At 45.9% G+C, this 18,269-nt stretch overlaps 1 protein-coding gene across 9 annotated transcripts; it reads left to right on the plus strand.

Annotated features, from left to right (window-relative positions):
* The first annotated feature begins 1,095 nt into the window (after positions 1 to 1,095).
* Positions 1,096 to 18,200, plus strand: inpp4ab (inositol polyphosphate-4-phosphatase type I Ab). 9 transcript variants are annotated; one of them, XM_057028405.1, is made up of 26 exons: positions 1,096 to 1,245; positions 5,824 to 6,037; positions 6,916 to 6,960; positions 7,040 to 7,158; positions 7,347 to 7,463; positions 7,535 to 7,614; positions 7,833 to 7,944; positions 8,030 to 8,120; positions 8,218 to 8,365; positions 8,524 to 8,654; positions 8,723 to 8,827; positions 8,900 to 9,008; positions 9,091 to 9,108; positions 9,564 to 9,747; positions 9,825 to 10,037; positions 10,106 to 10,247; positions 10,425 to 10,565; positions 10,797 to 10,829; positions 11,036 to 11,208; positions 11,680 to 11,803; positions 11,893 to 11,960; positions 12,221 to 12,420; positions 12,706 to 12,803; positions 12,909 to 13,021; positions 13,416 to 13,570; positions 14,376 to 17,435. In XM_057028405.1, exons 2-26 carry the CDS (start codon positions 5,932 to 5,934, stop codon positions 14,554 to 14,556), a joined length of 3,006 nt encoding a protein of 1,001 aa, XP_056884385.1. In that variant the 5' UTR covers positions 1,096 to 1,245; positions 5,824 to 5,931; the 3' UTR covers positions 14,557 to 17,435. The 9 variants fall into 9 exon arrangements, with proteins under 9 accessions (XP_056884385.1, XP_056884388.1, XP_056884387.1 ...); XM_057028409.1 differs by lacking the exon at positions 14,376 to 17,435 and adding an exon at positions 17,910 to 18,200 and having other exon boundaries at positions 1,097 to 1,245; XM_057028408.1 differs by lacking the exon at positions 10,797 to 10,829.
* The last annotated feature ends 69 nt before the right edge of the window (positions 18,201 to 18,269 follow it).

Below are 18,269 nucleotides of genomic sequence, written 5' to 3' on the forward strand. Positions count from 1 at the left end.
TTGGATTTAGTCGTGCTATAGAGGGTAAAGCTATTCAATTAAAGAAGATTGGGGTCTGGACTATCTGGTACCCACCATTCACGACTCCACGGGTCAAACTTGTCTTTTTTACTCAGAATGTTCTGACCAGTCTTGGGTACTGGAATAGTTGCTGTGCTGTCCTTCAGGCTGGAAAAAACCTGGACCACTCTAACGTTGGTTTGTCTTGGAGAGGTTTATACAGATATATACACAAGCAGGTAAGATAGAGCCCCCCCACCTTTCCAAGCCAGCCCAACTTCAGAGTGGTTCTCTGGCTATCCTAATTTGACTCACTCTTGGGCTAAGATTTTCCTACAACCTAGCAGAGAATAAAGAATGGGAAGAGAGTTCTGGCCCTGTCTGCCGCATGATTGTCCAAACAGACAACAGAGCCAAGTTATTTCAGTGAAGATCAGCATTTCAGCTCCAATGAGTCTCAGTTTCAGGAGAAAAACACTTATTTAGGTCTGTAAATCACATCCTCTTTCACTAAGGCCTGAACAGGATCTGGCCTGTACCCTGGTTCCACCTGCCCTGAATAGGCCTGCCTATGGTGTGTCCTATATGGCAAGAGTCTGTAAACAGCAAGAATCACCTTTTCTGACTGACGTCTGATGAATGAAGGGCCAGATGCTGGTGCAGTACCACAGTATGGCCACAAGAGGGTGCAAACAAGCAGACGTGAACAGTGAAAAAGAGATTTAACATTTACTGTTTATATACCTCTCATTTATATGCCTCTCATCTGCATCATAGGAACATAAACACAAACAAAATGTACACAGCCATACACGTCTGAAAGCCTGTGCAGTAAAAATATTCTTTATAGAAGATAGGTTCTCCACATGATTCAGGTACCTTTCTTTCGTTTTTCTTACTTTCTTTAATGTTTATTGTTGAGTTGAGTTTAGGTAAGCTTGGTAAATTCATCATAACACACACACACACACACACACACACACACAGAAGCCTGGGTATTTTATTAACTTTACAGGACACAACCTGCTGTTTACATGTATACATCTCTCATTCTGACTTGACGTCCCATCAGTAGGTACGTCACTACGCGATACGTAAGATTCTGCGTGATGACGCGGCAGCGTCTCCCGCAGGGGGCGTGGTCATCACTCGTCTTCATCGGCAGGAGGCAGAAGAGTCTTCATCACCGCTGCGGACTTTGAGACGACAAAACCAACTTTTTAATGGCCTGACGAACCAGAAGCGGTGAGTCTCATGACGCTTTATTCAGCGCTTTTTAAGCAAACTGACGTTTTCTGTCGGCTAACAGCTTTAGCCGAGAGGCTGCTACTCTGAACGCCTTAAAGTTGTCAAACGGACGCTTCGGTTTCATATTGCGTGTTTATGGAAACAGATAACAGCATGTCTGACAGGGGAAATGACGTGATGACGTCACAGCAGGACAGTAAACACGCCAAAGCGGGTTAAATGTGTGTTCAAATGGCGTGACTCTTTGGGAAATTATGCAACTGTGCACGCGGCCTGAACGCAAAGAATTCCGGCTTCGATGTACACAATCTGGAGGTTTGACGTGGATGGGCGTGTGCGCGTGCGCGTGTGAAGGTCAGCTCATGTAGGACCCCTACGTCTGCACTGAGCTCCTCATGTTGCGCATCACAGTGTTCCAAAAGTCATCGATGTCATCAGGTCTCGGTAGTTTCGCTGCAAAGTGGTTTGACACTTTGCAAAACCGAACCGAAAAACCCAGCAGGAAGTCCTCTGAAGTAATGAGGTACCCAAACCCCCCTGACAGCCCCCACAAAAGTACTGTGATTACTATCACAGGAAATATAATTGCTCCTCTGAACCTCTCATCACAGCATCTCCCCCTCTATAAAGATATAGAGTTATATATATGTGTGTGTAAGAGAGAGTCTTATAAATATATATATAAATATATATATATATATGATAACAGTCTGGCAGTTGAATCTGGCTGGAAATGCACATTCATGCTAAATGCTAACACAGTATTAGCAGGGAGAAGATTCCCGCTGCAGATGGAACAGAGCTGCTCTCAGATGAAGATGACACCGTTTCAGCTCACTCTCCTCTCGATCCCCAATATGGCTCGCACTCATCCGCATCCACACGTGCACGCCCCTAGGGAAGCACAATCTTCACTTTTGCAACATCACATTCGCAGAATAAATAGTAAAGTCTAAAAAAACTCCACGTCTTTGCCATTAGATAGATAGATAGATTTTTCACCCTGAAATGTTTCAGATTATCCAACAATGTATAAAATCATACAGGCAGCTGGAGTAAATACAAACTGGAGTTTTAAATTTTATTTTAAAAGCATTCCAAACCTACTGGCTTTATGTGAAAGAGTAATAGCCAGTAATAACTGGTTGGCCCCCCTTGTGTGGCTGTATTTGACACGGCTGTGCAGGAGCTTCGGTTCACTCTTGCTCACACGATCACTATAACTCAGCTGGACAGTTTTTGAGCGCAGTCTGTTTATTATTTTTATTATTATTATTGTAAAAATTCTATTGTGATTATGATTTCACACAGTTAAACTCCTCTTGTTTGTAAAAATAAGAAAATGCACTCTGATGTAGCAAGATGGAGCCAAAGGGCATACGCATATATCAAAATGTATACATATGTAAAAAAATAAATTAAAAAAAGCAAGATTATAGTAGCAAATTACAGTGAGACATTAGTAACAGAGAAAGAACGTGTATGAGCAAGATTATAAAGTGTAGTTCAGTGCGTATCTTAGCCTTTATCGCACATTTCGTGTGTGTGGGTGTGTGTGTGAGTCTGTGTGTGTGTGCAGAGGGGAAATTAGTTGCACAGCTCTGGGAACAAATGTGTGGTGGTCTTTTGTTCTCTCTGTCCTGTGCAGCTCGGTTCTCTGTTGTCGCTCTTCGTCAGGTGAGGTGTGTTGAGGGACCCGGTCATCTCAGGTGTGATGTGGATGCCCAGCAACTTGATGTTGTCAAAAGGCTTCTCACTGGAGAAAGAGGGGAGCCTGGTCTCTCTTCCTGGGCCCCCTGTAGTCCACCATGACCCCCTTGGTCCTGCTGGTGTTCAGATAAAGATCGGTGGTTTGTGGAGCCCGTTTATGGCGAAGAGAGTGAAGAAGGCTGGACTGAGCATGCAGCTCTGTGAGCTACCTGTGTTCAGGACCAGTGTGGAGGGTGTGGTGTCCCCTATTCTCACCACCTGGGCCCTTTCGGTGAGGAACTCCTGCTCCAGGTCCTGGAGCTTCAGGATCAGCTTGAACCGAAGTCCACTATAGCATCCTGATATGAGTGTTTGACCACGTCCTCTTCTATCTTTTGTTGGACTGATGTCCAAACCAGCAGGGGTGATGATCTTGATGTTCTCTGCATTACCTAAACACTCATAGGCTCGAGGTCACAGAGTGATGCCACTTCCCCCCAGATTTTCTGGTCAAAATCAGAATTCACGGCAGCAGAGCAGCCGCAGGCCATCGCACCACCACCACCATGTCAACAGGACATGCCCCTCTCACAAATTTCAGCTTTGTCGCGTCAGACCACAGGATATATTTCCAAATATCTTTGTTATTTGCCGTCACCACTGGCTTTGGCCCTGAACCCTGACTTTAACGGAGGCCTGCAGGTCTTCACATGTTGTTCTGGGTCCTTTGTGACATCTTTAATGACTTGTCATTGTACTCTTGGAGTAATTTTGGTTCACTACTATTCCTAGTTTCCTCCATTTATGGATAATGGGTCTGTTTGCCTGTGGTTCACGAGTTTCAAAGCTTTTCAGACTGAAAAATGCTTTTAATCACAAATATTTCACGATTTAACAAGTGGGACTAATGTGGAATTGACTGAACATTTAGGTGTGACAGATATGTGGGAAACTACACAGGGACGGGGTCCAACACTCACCCAATGTGCAAGCAAAATAAAGTAATATAGTAATTAAGCAATTAAGCACGAACCTAAGTAATTGAGTAAATATTTTCTTGTAAATCAAACCAACACAAAACAGGCCCAAGTCTCTCATCTATTATTATTTAAAAAAAATATTAAGACGTGCACTTCATTGTTTCTCCTTGTGGTTTACTTTGGGATGCACACGCTTCTGCTTTCAGTGGTGAATCATGTGATCTACCCTAACCATTTCTTTGATAAATGAATGTGGCAAAGAGCATGATTCTCTCCTGAAGCTTCAACATATATGATAAGAAAAGTCGATATTGTCTGAATCAGTCTACACATTTGTTCAGGTTCATGGTTTATGCCAACTGGTAAATCCTTTTCAGTTTAGCGCTTAAAAATGGCCGCTTAATAATGGCCGCGTAATAATGGCCACTTTCTGGAAGCAGGACAGGAAGTGAGGTTGCTTAACAGGAAACAGCTCTGTGGTTGCGTGCATGGATGTGTGACACGTTTGTGTCAGTAAATGTCAGGGTACACATCATGATGGTAATGATGCAGTTTACTTTCTCTGCTAATATTTGCTTCATTAACTAACTAATCATATTTATATGCGCATCACCTTCATCATAATGAGCAGTGCTCATTATATTAATGAGCAGATTAGTGTTAGTGAACAGTAACAAGCATTTTATTGATGATTTATTGTCATGAAAAGACTGTGGTCTGGTGCATTTAGAAGATCAGAAGATTTTCTCCACTTCCTCCTCGGAGACAGAAGAGCTTTAGAGAACCTGGAGTGTGAGGGAAGTTTCTGATCTTGTCTGGGACATTTTCTATGAACCTGAGTGAGGAGACGGAGACAGACCTAATCCCAACCTTCACACAGTCGGTCCCCATCTCCTTATATGGTGGCTTTTCTTCCTCACTTGAGTTTTTGCTCTTCGGAGAACTCACGGCAACGCACGTGTGCGTGCATGTGTGGGTTACATCCTTAGTTTCAGTGGTGAAGCTTGAACCTGACTTTGTCTTGATGTAAAACATGTAGGACACACGTGTCATAGCTGATCAAACTGGGCTACATATCAGGAAGTAGGACACCAGAACCACATTTAAACTGGGTCCCTCTGGACCTGTGATGGATGAACCACAGCAGATTGACGGACATTTTACCGTGTAGATTTACATCTGGTTTTTAATTCTTAGATGAGGAACAAGATGTAAATGGTTTTGATGACAGAAACATCTTTATGTCCCATATTTCCTCCTCTGCACTTTCAGCCTGGTTAACATTTTCTTAGCACCATCAAGTGGAGGGAAAAGGAAATACATTTTATTTTTTATACTAATTATTGATATTAGTTTTGATAAATCATCTATATATTACCTTAAATGACTTCAACACCACAACACCAGACCAGGCGCAGCCAAAGACACCATGTCCAAATTTTAACCCAGACGTGAGGCCACCTAGTGGGCCGTCACACTTCCTTTTTCTTGATGTTCTTCTCCTTATGACTTTACTTGTCTGTAGTTTGATTGCAACTCATAGTGCGAAAATTTGAGCTGAAGCGGTCATAATAGACAGCATATTTTGGAATTCATCTGACAAAAAAGCTGCTGCAAACATGTTAAAACAACAAATATAATGGATTCTCTTTTCCAACTGAAAAACGGAGGTGATGTGCATCAGGACAGATGGAAGATTCTCTGAATAGGTAGCATAAATAAGACGACGACTGAGAATAAACCGCTCTTTATATCTTTCAGAGTGAAAATAATTTGGATAACCTTAGCAAAATACTTATAAATATATACTCATATGCAAAAACTGGTGAATAATTTCCCTCTAAATCAGTCATAAATCTGAAATGGTTAATTTCCTGTATTTCTCATGTGTTTTTCTGTGTGTTAGAGAGTGGAGCTGGTCACCGTGGATCCTTACAGGAGTGCGTCACATGGGAGTGGGTGAGGGGTCCTATGCTCAGGCCTCCCGCCAACACCCTGTCCGGCCCAAACAACCATGGCGGGCGGCAGACAGCAGGGCTCACGCCTCCGAAGGCCGTGGTCGGTGTACCGCGCTAACACTTTCGACCTGTCTGATGAGATGATTACCATGGTTCTGACAGGTAGGGAGGCGGAGTCACATGTATGAGAGATAGTTGGTGCTATCAGATAGATCGCATCTTCCTCTCTTTATTTGTCCAACACTTAATATCAGCTAACATCAGCCGCCTCAGTGTCTCCTTACCGGCATGTCACACAAGGAATGTAGGTAATGATTTCCTGATGGGTCAAAACCAAGAGTGTTCTAAAAACCTTTGAGGTCCTGTTGTTATGAAACCTACTCATGGGACAGTTACACATCTCAGCACTGTCTTAACTAGGGGCTCCTCAAGGGGGAGAAAAGGGAAGGGGAGGGGTGATCATACTTCTGTAACCCTGGCAGCCACAGCCTATAGCCTATAAGATAATGCTAAAAGTTAGCGGCTCCCGTTCTAACAATGAGCAATAGCTTAACTTGCATTATGAATGTAGCTATGGTTCTAAATGTTCTCTCAGAGTAAGGCTTTCATCTTCATCTTAAAGTAGAGAGGGAGTCATCCTCCTGGAACAGGGAGCTGGTTCCGCAGCAGGGGGCCTGAAGGATAAAGCCTCTGCCCCCCCCCCATTCTACTGTTAAAGGTTCTGGGAACCAGCAGTAAACAAACACAAACACAATGAAGGGTTCTACAGGTCAGGAGAAGGATTTTGAGGTTTATTCTGGATATTACGTATATGGAATATATATTTAATATGTATATTCCATTTTTATGTAAATAACTTTATTTATTAACTGCTTTTGTTTGCCATTCATGAATTGCCTGAGTTGTTACTAACATGTGCAGATACTTTCAGGTCTACAGCAACTTTAGAAATATAGTGGTGATGAAAAAATGGTGACGTAGCTTTTGAATTAAAGTTTAATTTCTATCAACACATCACAACTTTCTGTGATGTTTTCCAGGAAATAGTCAGGACCCAGATGAGCCCGTGCTGGAGTTCAGTCTATGTGAGTAACGCTGTTGTTGCAGCGCATCAATTTGTTGATGATTTCACCAGTCATGTGACCTCTGAAACGCTGCTTACAGCTTGCACCAACCTTGTGACTCCCACTTTGGACCGCAAACCCAACAGCTTTGTGTCAGTGAGTTGCACGACACCGCCCCAGGCATTCTGGACCAAACATGCCCAGACAGAAGTCATTGAGGTACCTTGGTCACCACAACCCCCCCGCTGTTTTCACTAATTATTTGAGAATGGAATATTAATGGGAGCGCAGGTAACATTCCTGTCGTGTCACCACTGATGATCGGGGTCAGACTTGTGGCTGCAGACCTGATGTGTGTAAATGAGATTGCTCATTAGAAATCCTGACGTGTTCCGATTGGTCCGCAGGGCTGCACTGACCCCGCCTACCTCAGCAGCGTTGCCTTTTTCCAGGATTCCTGTATCAGCCAGCACACACAGGTGAAGCTCACAGTGTACGACGTGAAGGACCGTTCAGTTGGCACAGTGAGTCCCGCCATTTGAAGTCTGTCCTCAAGCCACGGCCACTGTCCCTGAAACGTGTTGTGTCTCTGCAGATGTACGTACTGGGCTCGGCTCTGTTTCCTGTGAAAGAGCTGTTGCAAGACCAGAACCATCAACTGCAGCTGGAACTGAGGTCAGCAGGGAGCGTTCAAGATATTTAGATTAGACCTAATTGTCATGCAGACAACACAACGGATATAGGTTTAGCGCCAGACATTGTTCCCTTCCTAAAATCAGGACGAGAAAAATGTCCATGAAAAGGTTAAATTCTACAGTTACAATGGTTCAGTTAGGTCCAACACTGTTGAGTGAAAAAAGTGACATCAGACTGACCCGGAACATGGCTGACAGGTCAGCGGAGAGCCATAGGGTGGGCAACATCAGCATTTCTGCCTGGCATTTGGAGGACAGAGCAGAGCAGAGGATGTCCCTCAGCCACATCCCTGAGAGCGTCGGTGGACGGGTAAGAGCCGACGGAGGGGGAGAGGGGGGGGCACCCTGGCGGCCCGGGAGAGTAAAAGTCGATGTGATGTTTCCTGTTTGTGCAGACGATGCTGCCTGTTGACGCGAGCTTGACTGAGTCGATGACAGTTCGAATGAAATTTGCATCGCTCTGCAGAGACACGCTGCTGCATTCAGGTACAGCAGGAAAAAACACGATTGCTTTAAAACCAGGGGTCAGATTGGTCTGACTCCACAAAAATCAGCAATGTGTGAAGTTATTCTTTATTGTCAGTTTTTGGAGGAACCCTTTCCAGGATGTACCGGTTCCCCACCACTAATGGGAACCACCTGCGAGTCCTGGAGCAAATGGCTGAGAGTCTTCTGTCTCTAAATGTTCCCCAGCAGTTTGTCAAGCTGTTGCTACAGGAGGACAGTTCCAGGTAGAGAACATAGAACCACTGAGGACATTTATGTGCTCAACAATTTTTCATATCTGATGTGTAAAAAACACGTCCAATAAGAAAATGTAGAAAATTTAGGCAAAATCTGGGTGTAGGCCTTCAGGTGAACGGTTCTTCTGGGTTCTTGTTGTGATCAGGGTGTCCGAGCTGCAGCAGCTTGGCCAGTTGTCACCCTGCTGGGAGAACCTCCGACGTCAGATCATCACTCAGTTCCAGACAGTTCTAGTGAGCTACCAGGAGACCCTGGCGGACCTCGGAGACTACAGAGGTGAGATTCTTCTGGTTGAGCCGCGGACTCTGTCGCGTGGTGCTCAGGCGTGATCTCCTCCCCGTTAGGGCCGTCTTTCAAAGCCAGCCATTTAAAAGGAGACAGGAAGCTGGAGTTCATGCCCACCAACCTGCATGTGCAGAGGATGAGGGTCCACGATGAACTGGGCCTTGGTGAGATCAGAACCAGAACATGCACGCGTCCAGCACCATGATCTATGTGAACCAGGTTTTTTTTGTGTGCAGAACACACCTATGATGTGATCACTGTGGGGGCGCCTGCAGCTCACTGTCTGGGCTTCAAGAACAGCGGCTTGAGGAAACTCCTGCAGAAGTTTGAGGAGGCCAAGAAGCAGTAAGTGGAAGAAGCAGTGGTGGTTGTTTTTATTACAGTTTTCATCCTTGTTTATTTCTATCTTATGTTTATTTCTGGTCAGCATTGGTAAAGAAGATAGGTGAGTTCTCTCCTCAGTTCCTGGCTCACTTTGATCATTTTCAGGCATGACTCCGTCGTGACCGTGTCCACTGTGAAGAGATCGTCGAATATCAATGTTTAAAACCAGCACAGTAATAAAACACGTCAGCGTGTGAAGCGAAAGCTTCTCTCTCACCCTTTTCACATCGAATGTTTCTGCCTGGATCCACCTTCTCCTCCTGTTTCTAACGTAGACCAAACAATAATGAGGCTGTTCCAGACGTGCATCCGATCCCAACAAATTTTCATCATTGGAAAGCTGCTGGAATCTGTGTGACTCTGTAGAGAACTAAGATTTTATTAATTTTTTTCTCCTGACAAACTGGGTCCAGGTAGAAAAGTGAGTAGAAGCGGGCATGAGCACGGGAATGATGCGTGAGGTGGCCTCAGACGGGTGCAGATTTGAGACGCGGCTTCTTTCTCTCTCTGCAGCAGCGCTCTCAGCAGCTCTCAGTCCATCGTCTACGTGTCCGACGACATTGGTCGAGCCAAAGAGATCATTGCTCACATCAATACGCTGAAGACGCAGGTGGGCTACTACACGGAGCGGCTGTCCCGTGCTGCCAAAGACCGCTCCGCCAGCGGGCTGGAAAGCACTCTCGCCATCCTGGCTGATAAGGTATTCCACACCTGGACCCGTTGCTGCAGGCACTTCCTCTTCTTTCTGAAACTCAAAACTCCTCCCCTGCCGCTCAGACACGACAGCTGGTCACAGTTTGTGACTGCAAGTTGATGGCTTCTGCCATCCAGGCCCTGGATGCAGCCAGGCCAGACTTCATCGCCTCCAAAGCGTCTCCCTCCGCAGAGTCGGATCAAGTAGTTCTACGGAACGACCAGGACACGCTGCTGGCTAAGTGGAGCGGACACCGCCGGTCCTTAGCCGATGCTGACTGGCACGAAGAGGAGTGGGTACGTCACACAGAAGGCTCTTGTGCTCTCAGATTGAACTCCTTAATGGTGCTGTGTTGACCTTTCAGGAGAAGGTGTGGATGAATGTGGAGAAATCTCTGGAGTGTCTCATCCAGCTTGTTGACAAACTGCTTCAGAAGAGCAGACGGTCCAGCAGCAGCAGTCAGGACATTCTCCAGTGTGACCTGCAAGACAAGGCCGCCAAGAAGGGTAGCACTTTACCTTTACTGGTTCTTACTGGTGGGAGAAACCATGTGTTTGACTGGACTGACTCCAGCAGTTTCACACATAATAACAGATCCCAATAATCACGAAAGACATAAATAGAACAACTTTTTGGAATGAATTAGAACAAAACGCTGAGATTCTGTTCTTGACTGTGTGAAGGTGAGGGGAAAAGTCGAGCTTTTTGGATCAACCCAGGAAGTTTATCAGAGGATCCCCCAGCAGCATCTTCATCCTCTTCATCGTTACCTCAGCCATCCTCTCCCGCTCTGCCTGCGTGTCCCTGTCCTCAGCAACATTCCTGTATGTGTGTTTCTTCTAAACGGTGACATCTCACCCGTGTCCTTTGCTGTTGAAATGGATCCGCAAAATATTAAATCCTCTCTGAAAAGTGCATGATGTCTGAGCGGAGGTCCACCTACCTTTGTAACCGATGTTGGGTTTGTCATGGTTCCTGGTTCAGTTGTTTGTGTTTGCCTCTGCTGCTGCTGCTGCTGCTGATTGTGCATGTCGCTCCTCCATCCCATCTTCCAGGTGAAAACCCCACTGCTGAGGAGGCGTATCCAGGTAAGAGCTGCGACACCCCCCACACGCTTGTGCCTCCATCTTTGCATCAGCGTTATTTCATTTGACCTCTTGTTTTCGGGTATTCTGATGCTGTTTGATGAACACTAAAGACATTATCACCTGAACATCGCCTCTGTTCCGTTTATTTTAAATTCTCTGACGGGGATTTCACCTGTGGTGTGACGTGAAGTTGGTGTGTCTGTTAGGTGAGTGGAGTGAAGCCTTGTACCCCCTCCTTACTACGCTCAACGAGTGTGTCACTATGATGAGCGACACCGGCAAACGCGCGATGGTCTTCCTGCTGATGCAGGACACTGCCCCCACCATCGCCATGGAGCTGTCGCTGCAATATCGCCGCGATGTCGTCTTCTGTCAGGCGGTGGGTGGCACCAGCACGCAAACATTTTAATCTTTAGCTGTCTGACTGCCAGGTCCTTGTAACACTCCTACGCTTTACACGATCACATGGTTGCTATAATGTGTTTCTGCACAGATTAACAATGTAAATATAAAGAATAACTCATGAAACACTCGTGATTGGCACAGAATATAATGGAGAAATCAAACTGTAACATGTTACAGAAAAAAAAGAGGAAGAAGACAATGAAGGGAAATGAAATTAGTCATTTATGTTTGTGAGATTCAGCTGTTTCATCGCCATCTTTAAGTGAATGTCAGTTTTTATGCAATTATTTTAATTGTTAAAATATTACATTGTTGAATAACACTAATAACAGTGATCACTTGACGCCACATCTAACCCTTACGAACTGATTTGAAGGTTCATTTCATTAATGAAAACACACAGACGTAACAGCATGAATAATGAAAATGGATTCTGCTTTTGAAGCTGACCTCTTTGATCTGTGGCTTCATCATCAAACTGAGGAACTGTCTGCAAGATGCCGGATTTCTGCGGCAGCTCTCCACCATCGGACTGCTGGCTCAGTTTGAGTCCCTGCTGAGTACCTACGGTACACACACACACACACACACACACACACACACACACACACACACACACAAACTCTTCAGGAATGACCTTGTGTGTGGTGTGTTTTAGGTGAGGAGTTGTTCATGTTAGAGGACATGAGCGTTGGAATTATGGACCTTCGTAAAGTCACCTTTAAGGTTGGTTCTCCTGTGTCTGATTGCCCTTTATGGTCATCAGTAAGTTCTCACATCTGTCATCAGTGTTTTTATCACAGCTGTGAGGGATTTCTCCTCAATCATTATCTGTACTCATCAATCTTATTGTGCTACTAATGAAAATAATTGTATATTAATTCCAACTGCAAGAATTCTGCTTTTGTTTTTATAATTGATCAGTGATAAAGGTCATAACATTCATTCATAGTGTTAACCAATCCAAAATCTTGTCTGACTCCAAGGTTACTCAGGCCTCTGGACGCTCTGCCCCTGACATGCTGCCCACCATCACAGGCAATCGGGATGGGATTAACGTTCTGGTGCCCCTGCCGGGAACCATGTTCGACGCTCTGCCTCGAGAGATCCAGAGCGGGATGCTGCTGAGAGTCCAGCCGGTGCTCTTCAACGTAGGAATCAATGAGCAGCAGACACTGGCCGAGAAGTGAGACCGCTGTGAACAGTTCTGACTCTGACCCGTGCGCATGCATGGTTGTGTGTTCCTGTATTTGCTACACAGTCAGGCCCATAATACTAATTTTCTCCGTGAAGTGAGACATTAAAGTCCTCCTTCTAATCTCAAACATTTTGTCTGGTCCTCACATCTTCAGAGGTGTTTGTGAGGGGTCACACTTGGTTGAAAGGTCCAGGGTTGGGTCAGGGTCAGGGATTATTTCGAAGAAAGTCCTCACAAAAATAGTTGTACTAACCTGTGTCTTTGTGTCTTCAGGTTCGGAGATACGTCCCTACAAGAGGTGATTAATCTGGAGAGTTTGTCCAGACTGAACTCATATTTTCAGCAGTTTCAGGAAGTTCTGCCAGAGGACTGTAAGTTCAGCCAAGAAAAGGACTTCTCTCATATTTCTGAAGTCTCCTGTTTTTCGGGTTGATCCGTCATTTGGATGCAATTGACCTTCTGTTGTCTCTTTTCAGGCCTCCCGAGGTCTCGTTCTCAGACGTGCCTTCCAGAGCTGCTCAGGTTTCTGGGCCAAAACGTCCAAGCCAGGAAGAACAAGAACGTGGACATTTTGTGGCAGGCAGCTGAGGTTCCACATCTACTTAAATCTCTCATTTCTTTAGAGTGATTGATAAGATAAGATGATCACCTGTGGCACAGTAGCCATAACTGAGGGGATTATAATCAATGACAGAATCAGAACTGCTCAGCAGGAATTTCCAGGCTTTTGGGTTCAGATGATGATTTACATCATTAGTCCCGTCAGTAGATGTCAAAGCAGCCATTTCACTAAAGATTCTGCTGGAACACACATTCTTCCTTTAATGACATGATGTCGTACATCGGACGCTCCTTTAGATCTCACATGAAGCTGTGTATTTGTGCACAGGTCTGATACAATTTCACATTTGATCAAACCTTCTCATAAGAGCACCAGGCACTAAAAGGTTTTTTTTTTATTTTCTTGTTTTTCTTTTTATCAGATCTGCCGGCGACTGAATGGGGTTCGTTTCACCAGCTGTAAAAGCGCCAAAGACCGTACAGCCATGTCTGTGACCCTGGAGCAGTGCCTGATCCTGCAGCACGAGCATGGCATGGCGCCGCAGGTCTTCACGCAGGCCTTGGACTGCATGCGCAGGTAGGCTACACTCAAGACAAAGACCTTGAGCACGGCTCCACATTGCATCCACACTGCTGTACTTTAACAGAGGACACATTTCAGCTGCTGTAAAATTCCTCGCAGCCTCCATGAGGTCAGCGAGGTTCGCTTCGTGTTGTAGGTGAGCTGCATCATTGTCGCCACTAGGGGGCGACGGCGTCAGGGTTAAGATCACACACGGCTCAGTGAGTTCACGTCTTTAAAATCTTAAACAGTTTTAAACAGTGCTTTCAGTGGGTGGTGGCAATTGATTCCCACCGTTCGCCTCAGCCACACACAATCTGGCAAGACAAAAATGAACAACACTGATGTTCCTGTTTATTAACCTTAGAAATATTTCTTTGTCCTTGTTTGATCCTTTAAAAGTCACGAATTGATGCGCACACACATTTGTTTCTTTGTGAAGATTCCTCATCTTCATCTCCTCTCTGTCTCCACACGTGCTCTTCCTCGGCTCTTCTTAATGTGCCAGCGGTCCCGTTGCTTTGATGCTTGCTTTGCTCTCCTTTGTGTGGATTTGTCCGAGTGATTTCTTTCTTCCTCATTCTCAGAGTTCTGCGTTGTTTTTCTCTCTGTTTCCCACCTTCACGCGTCATCTCCATTCCTTGTGATTTTCGGTTATTCCGTCAACTGAATCGATCCATCTGTATGTCTTGAAAGATTTCTTACTTCTCACTCTCTTACTTTTCTGCCACTCTCTTTTTCCTTTAATTTTCTCCTCTGTTCTCTTCCTTCCCTCTCCGTCACCCCTTTGCTCCTGGTCACTGGCTCCTTCCTCTGGCAGCAATGGGACGAGGGAGGGGGTGCTCCAGAAGAACCTGAGTGGTTTGTTGCCGATACGAGATTTGCGCCTGGACCCCAGCCTCCTGTACTCGCTGCCCCTGTTGGCCCTGAGCCCCAGCCTGCTGTTGGTCTGGATGTTCCTCAGTGTGGCCGTCTTCCTGGCCAAACTGCGCTGCAGCTGAGGCTGCCAGCGAATCCGGGGATCGTTCGTGCTGTACTCATCTGCCGGGCCACGGCGCCACGCGTCAGCACGCCGTTCATCAAGGACAAGCTTTGTCCTCGCCGTTGCATTACCAATATAGTCTGAAGCTTCTGCATTTTCATCCGTAACCACTGAACCTGAAAATTGGTTCTGGGGTAGAATTCAACACCAATACGATAAGAACAAAATGTATTTATTCTCTGTTCACTGATTGTTAGAATAACCTCACTTGATTGAGTATTCATCCAGAACAGGGGTAACTTTGTTTCTGGACGTGAAATCATTGTTTGGAGGTAGTCTGACTCCCAGTACCGACCCAGTTCAGCTCATCAACAAATCCAGACCGTTACTGAATAACAGAGGTGCTGGTGGTAGAGATGTCACAGAACCATGTTCTAGGGTTCAGGAGATACAGGTCGACAGGTTCACCTGCTGCTCTGAAAGAACTGCGCTCATAGTAGCAACAGGACGGCCGGAGGGTGAGTGGGACACAGACAAATCCTGAGGCGTGAGGGGGACACAGGACATCTTGAGGACGGATGGGGACATAGGAAGTCCAGTGGTGTGATGGGGACACGGCGAGGCCTGAGGCATGTTACTGCCATCATATTATTACCCCCCCCCCCCCCCACTGCTCTGTCTGCTGTTGCCAGAGGGCTTCACAGAGGTCAAGGAAGGTCAAGGAAGAACAAGAACAAGAAGAGGCTTTCATCAGGTCATAAAAAAATAAATTTCCTCATAAATCCAGATCGGGTTTGATTGACACTTTAGCAGTTCGGGAAATAATGAAGTGGATTCTCCAGTCACGTTTTTCTGGTCGAATATATACTTCCGAGGAGAACCTTTTTGAACGTTTAGAGGTTTTTTGTTGTTGTTTCAGCGTATCTGGCCCACGCTGATATGATCATCACTTAAAAGCCAGCGATCCAGCTATCTAAGAAGAGAGAAGCTAGCTAAAGTCAATATTGGATATAATAATAGCCACCACACCACCAGCGCCAGTAGAATTTATCACTGGTCCATGTTTGGGTATCAGGACACCTCAGCTGAGTATTTAGCACTGTGCAGGTTTACTTTAGGCTACGTAAACAAACACTTGCAGTGATTTCTGTGCTAAATGACAATGGAAGACATGTCTTATTCATGCTGTTGGTCTCTCAAAAATGTCTCTGTGCACCCCTGAGGACTGACACGTTCAAGACGTCTCCCCAGGGAGGCATCTGACCTGAACCCCCTCAACCGGCGCCTCTCGATGTGGCTCCGATCCGAGCCCAGTATCACCGCAAGGGTTTCCAAGCCCTCGCTCAACCTCCTGCTCCATTTCCCCCTCACTCACGAACAAGATTATGAGAGAGTTAAAGTCCTCCAACCCTCACCTGGAACAGGTTCTACTGACAGCCAGTGACGCCAGCCAAGCTGACACTGTAATACAGGGATTGGATGACCCCTAGTGTTGACCCATATCCTTGGGCTGCCCCTCATAAGGTGCCCCTGGGTACAGAGTCAGGTTGCAAGCCCTTTTCTTTGCACCAGGGTGAGCCCCAACACCCTGGCAGATAGTTGGGGGGCTATTAATATGCCCACACCAGCTCTCTGCCTCTCACCTGGGACAACTCCAGGAGGGTCCTACCCCTCAGGAGCACTTTGGGTCCGGAGCCTCACCTCTGTGTTGAGGGGAGGCCGACCATGTCTAGTTGGAATCATTCCGTCATCCTCAAGCTCTGGCTCGAGAAACCGTCTCTCTGCTTCAGGTGGGGCAAATTTCCCCAGACAGCAGAGCTTCTAGGGTCCAAAACGTCCACCACAATAAGGGGGCGCTTCAAGCTGGAGACTCATTGGCGTTAATTCCCGTGTCCACACCGACCCATAAGCTCTAATCAGAGACGTCTGTCCTTGGTTGCTCTGTGTCCCCTTTGTGCAGGGTTTGATATTCCAAATGATCCATGTGCAGACATCACTGTGACGTGTTTCCTGCTGGAGGACAGGATGGGGGGGGGGGCTCCTCTGTCTGCTACACACCCTCTACTAGCCAGTGAATTCTTTGTCACCAGCTGGGCCTCCCTGCTGTGATTCTGTGATGTCCCAGCTTCTCCTCTGCAGCTCCTTCTTCCTGTTAAAGTGACCGCGTGGAAAACGTTCAGTCGGCCGTCTTTACCCGCTGGTACATTCATGAATTCCCGTTTGAATCCACTCTGTTACCACCATCCAGTTGCCTCTTCGTGAGAACTTTGTGGAAAATTTGCATCCAGTTTGTCACATTTAGTCTTCGCCGGTTTTGAATTTACTTTTAGACAAGTGTGATAAGCTTGAATAAGATGATTCAGATGCTAAAGGCCGTTTGATGGCTCTGAAAGTGTTAGATTTGTGTCCATTAAATGACTCCATGGTAAATGTCTGATATGTAGGCCTGGATCCTTAAATGTTGATGGGCTCCATCAGTGTATCGCAGTAAGAGCTAATCTATACAGAGAATATATTAGTATTATCACAACTGAATGTAAAGGTTTATTGTTAGTGATAAAGGAACCTCGACAAGAAAGCTTATCCTCATCACGTTAATCTAATTCTGTTATTTTAAGATGGAGTATTTTGGTTTCTAATCTCAAATATTCCAGTAAACACAACATACTCTTTTTTCTATCTCTTGGATCGTCAGTCGGATTGTTTTGATTGACTTTGATTATGTTTGATTTCAGTATTTATATATGCCGTCAGTGCTGTTGACCCTCACATGTAGCGCGGACAGAGAAGAGGCAGTTTGGTGGAGCGCCACCTGGCTGCAGCTTCATCTGTGGGATGTTTGAAGCTCTCTGGTCTTCCAATAAAAGTTTGCAGCATCGTTGCAGAATGGAAACTGTCTGTTGGTTTCAGTCTGTGTTTTGCTTGAAGTTCCGGGTTCATGCGAGGATGATTCCATCTCTGAGCCAAGCTCAGTTCTCCATTCTCCTCTTTTACTGGCTTCTTGGTCACTTTATCTGCTTTTCACCAGCTCTCTACACAGAATTCCTGTTAGATGTTAGCAAAGATTCAAACAGTAATTCTCCCGTGAAGCTACAAAGCCCTAAACATTTGAGGAGGGTTAGAGTTTCAGTTCCAGGAGAACCTCTGAATGGTTCTGTTAACATTAACCTGTGCAGCAACAGTTCTGGTGCAGTTTAGGTCAGCAGCAGAAACAAACTAAAAAGTTGTTTTTTTCCCCCTTTGCAAACCCAGAATAGCAGCTTGGTAAATAAAAGTGTGTGTTCTGCCTTCATGCTTAACACATTTGTTCCAATCATCAACCGACCAGTCATTACATGTCTCCATGACTTCCCCCCTGTCCTTTCTCCTCAGCGAGGGCTGCCGCAGAGAGAACACAGTGAAGAATGTCGGATGTCGGAAGTACGCCTTCCACTCCCTGCAGCTCAGAGCGTTCCCCAGATACTACCGACCACCTGACGGCACCTACGGCAAGACTGAAACCTGATTGGAGTGGAGCCCTTCTTGTGGAGAGACGTTGTTGTCCAGTCAGATGGGACCATTTAGGAGTGTTAGTGTTAGCAAACAAGTTGTGTGTGTGTCCGTGTCATCAGCACTAGTGAACTGATTCAGACGTGAAATAAAAGAGGCATTTGTCCATCAGCAGCTCACAGGGTCGGAGTCTGCATCTGCTGTTTGTGTGAAGACCTGCTGTGACCTCTTCGCTGCCACATT

The sequence above is a fragment of the Takifugu flavidus genome, chromosome 3 (assembly GCF_003711565.1).
Source record: "Takifugu flavidus isolate HTHZ2018 chromosome 3, ASM371156v2, whole genome shotgun sequence".
Lineage (NCBI taxonomy): Eukaryota > Metazoa > Chordata > Actinopteri > Tetraodontiformes > Tetraodontidae > Takifugu > Takifugu flavidus.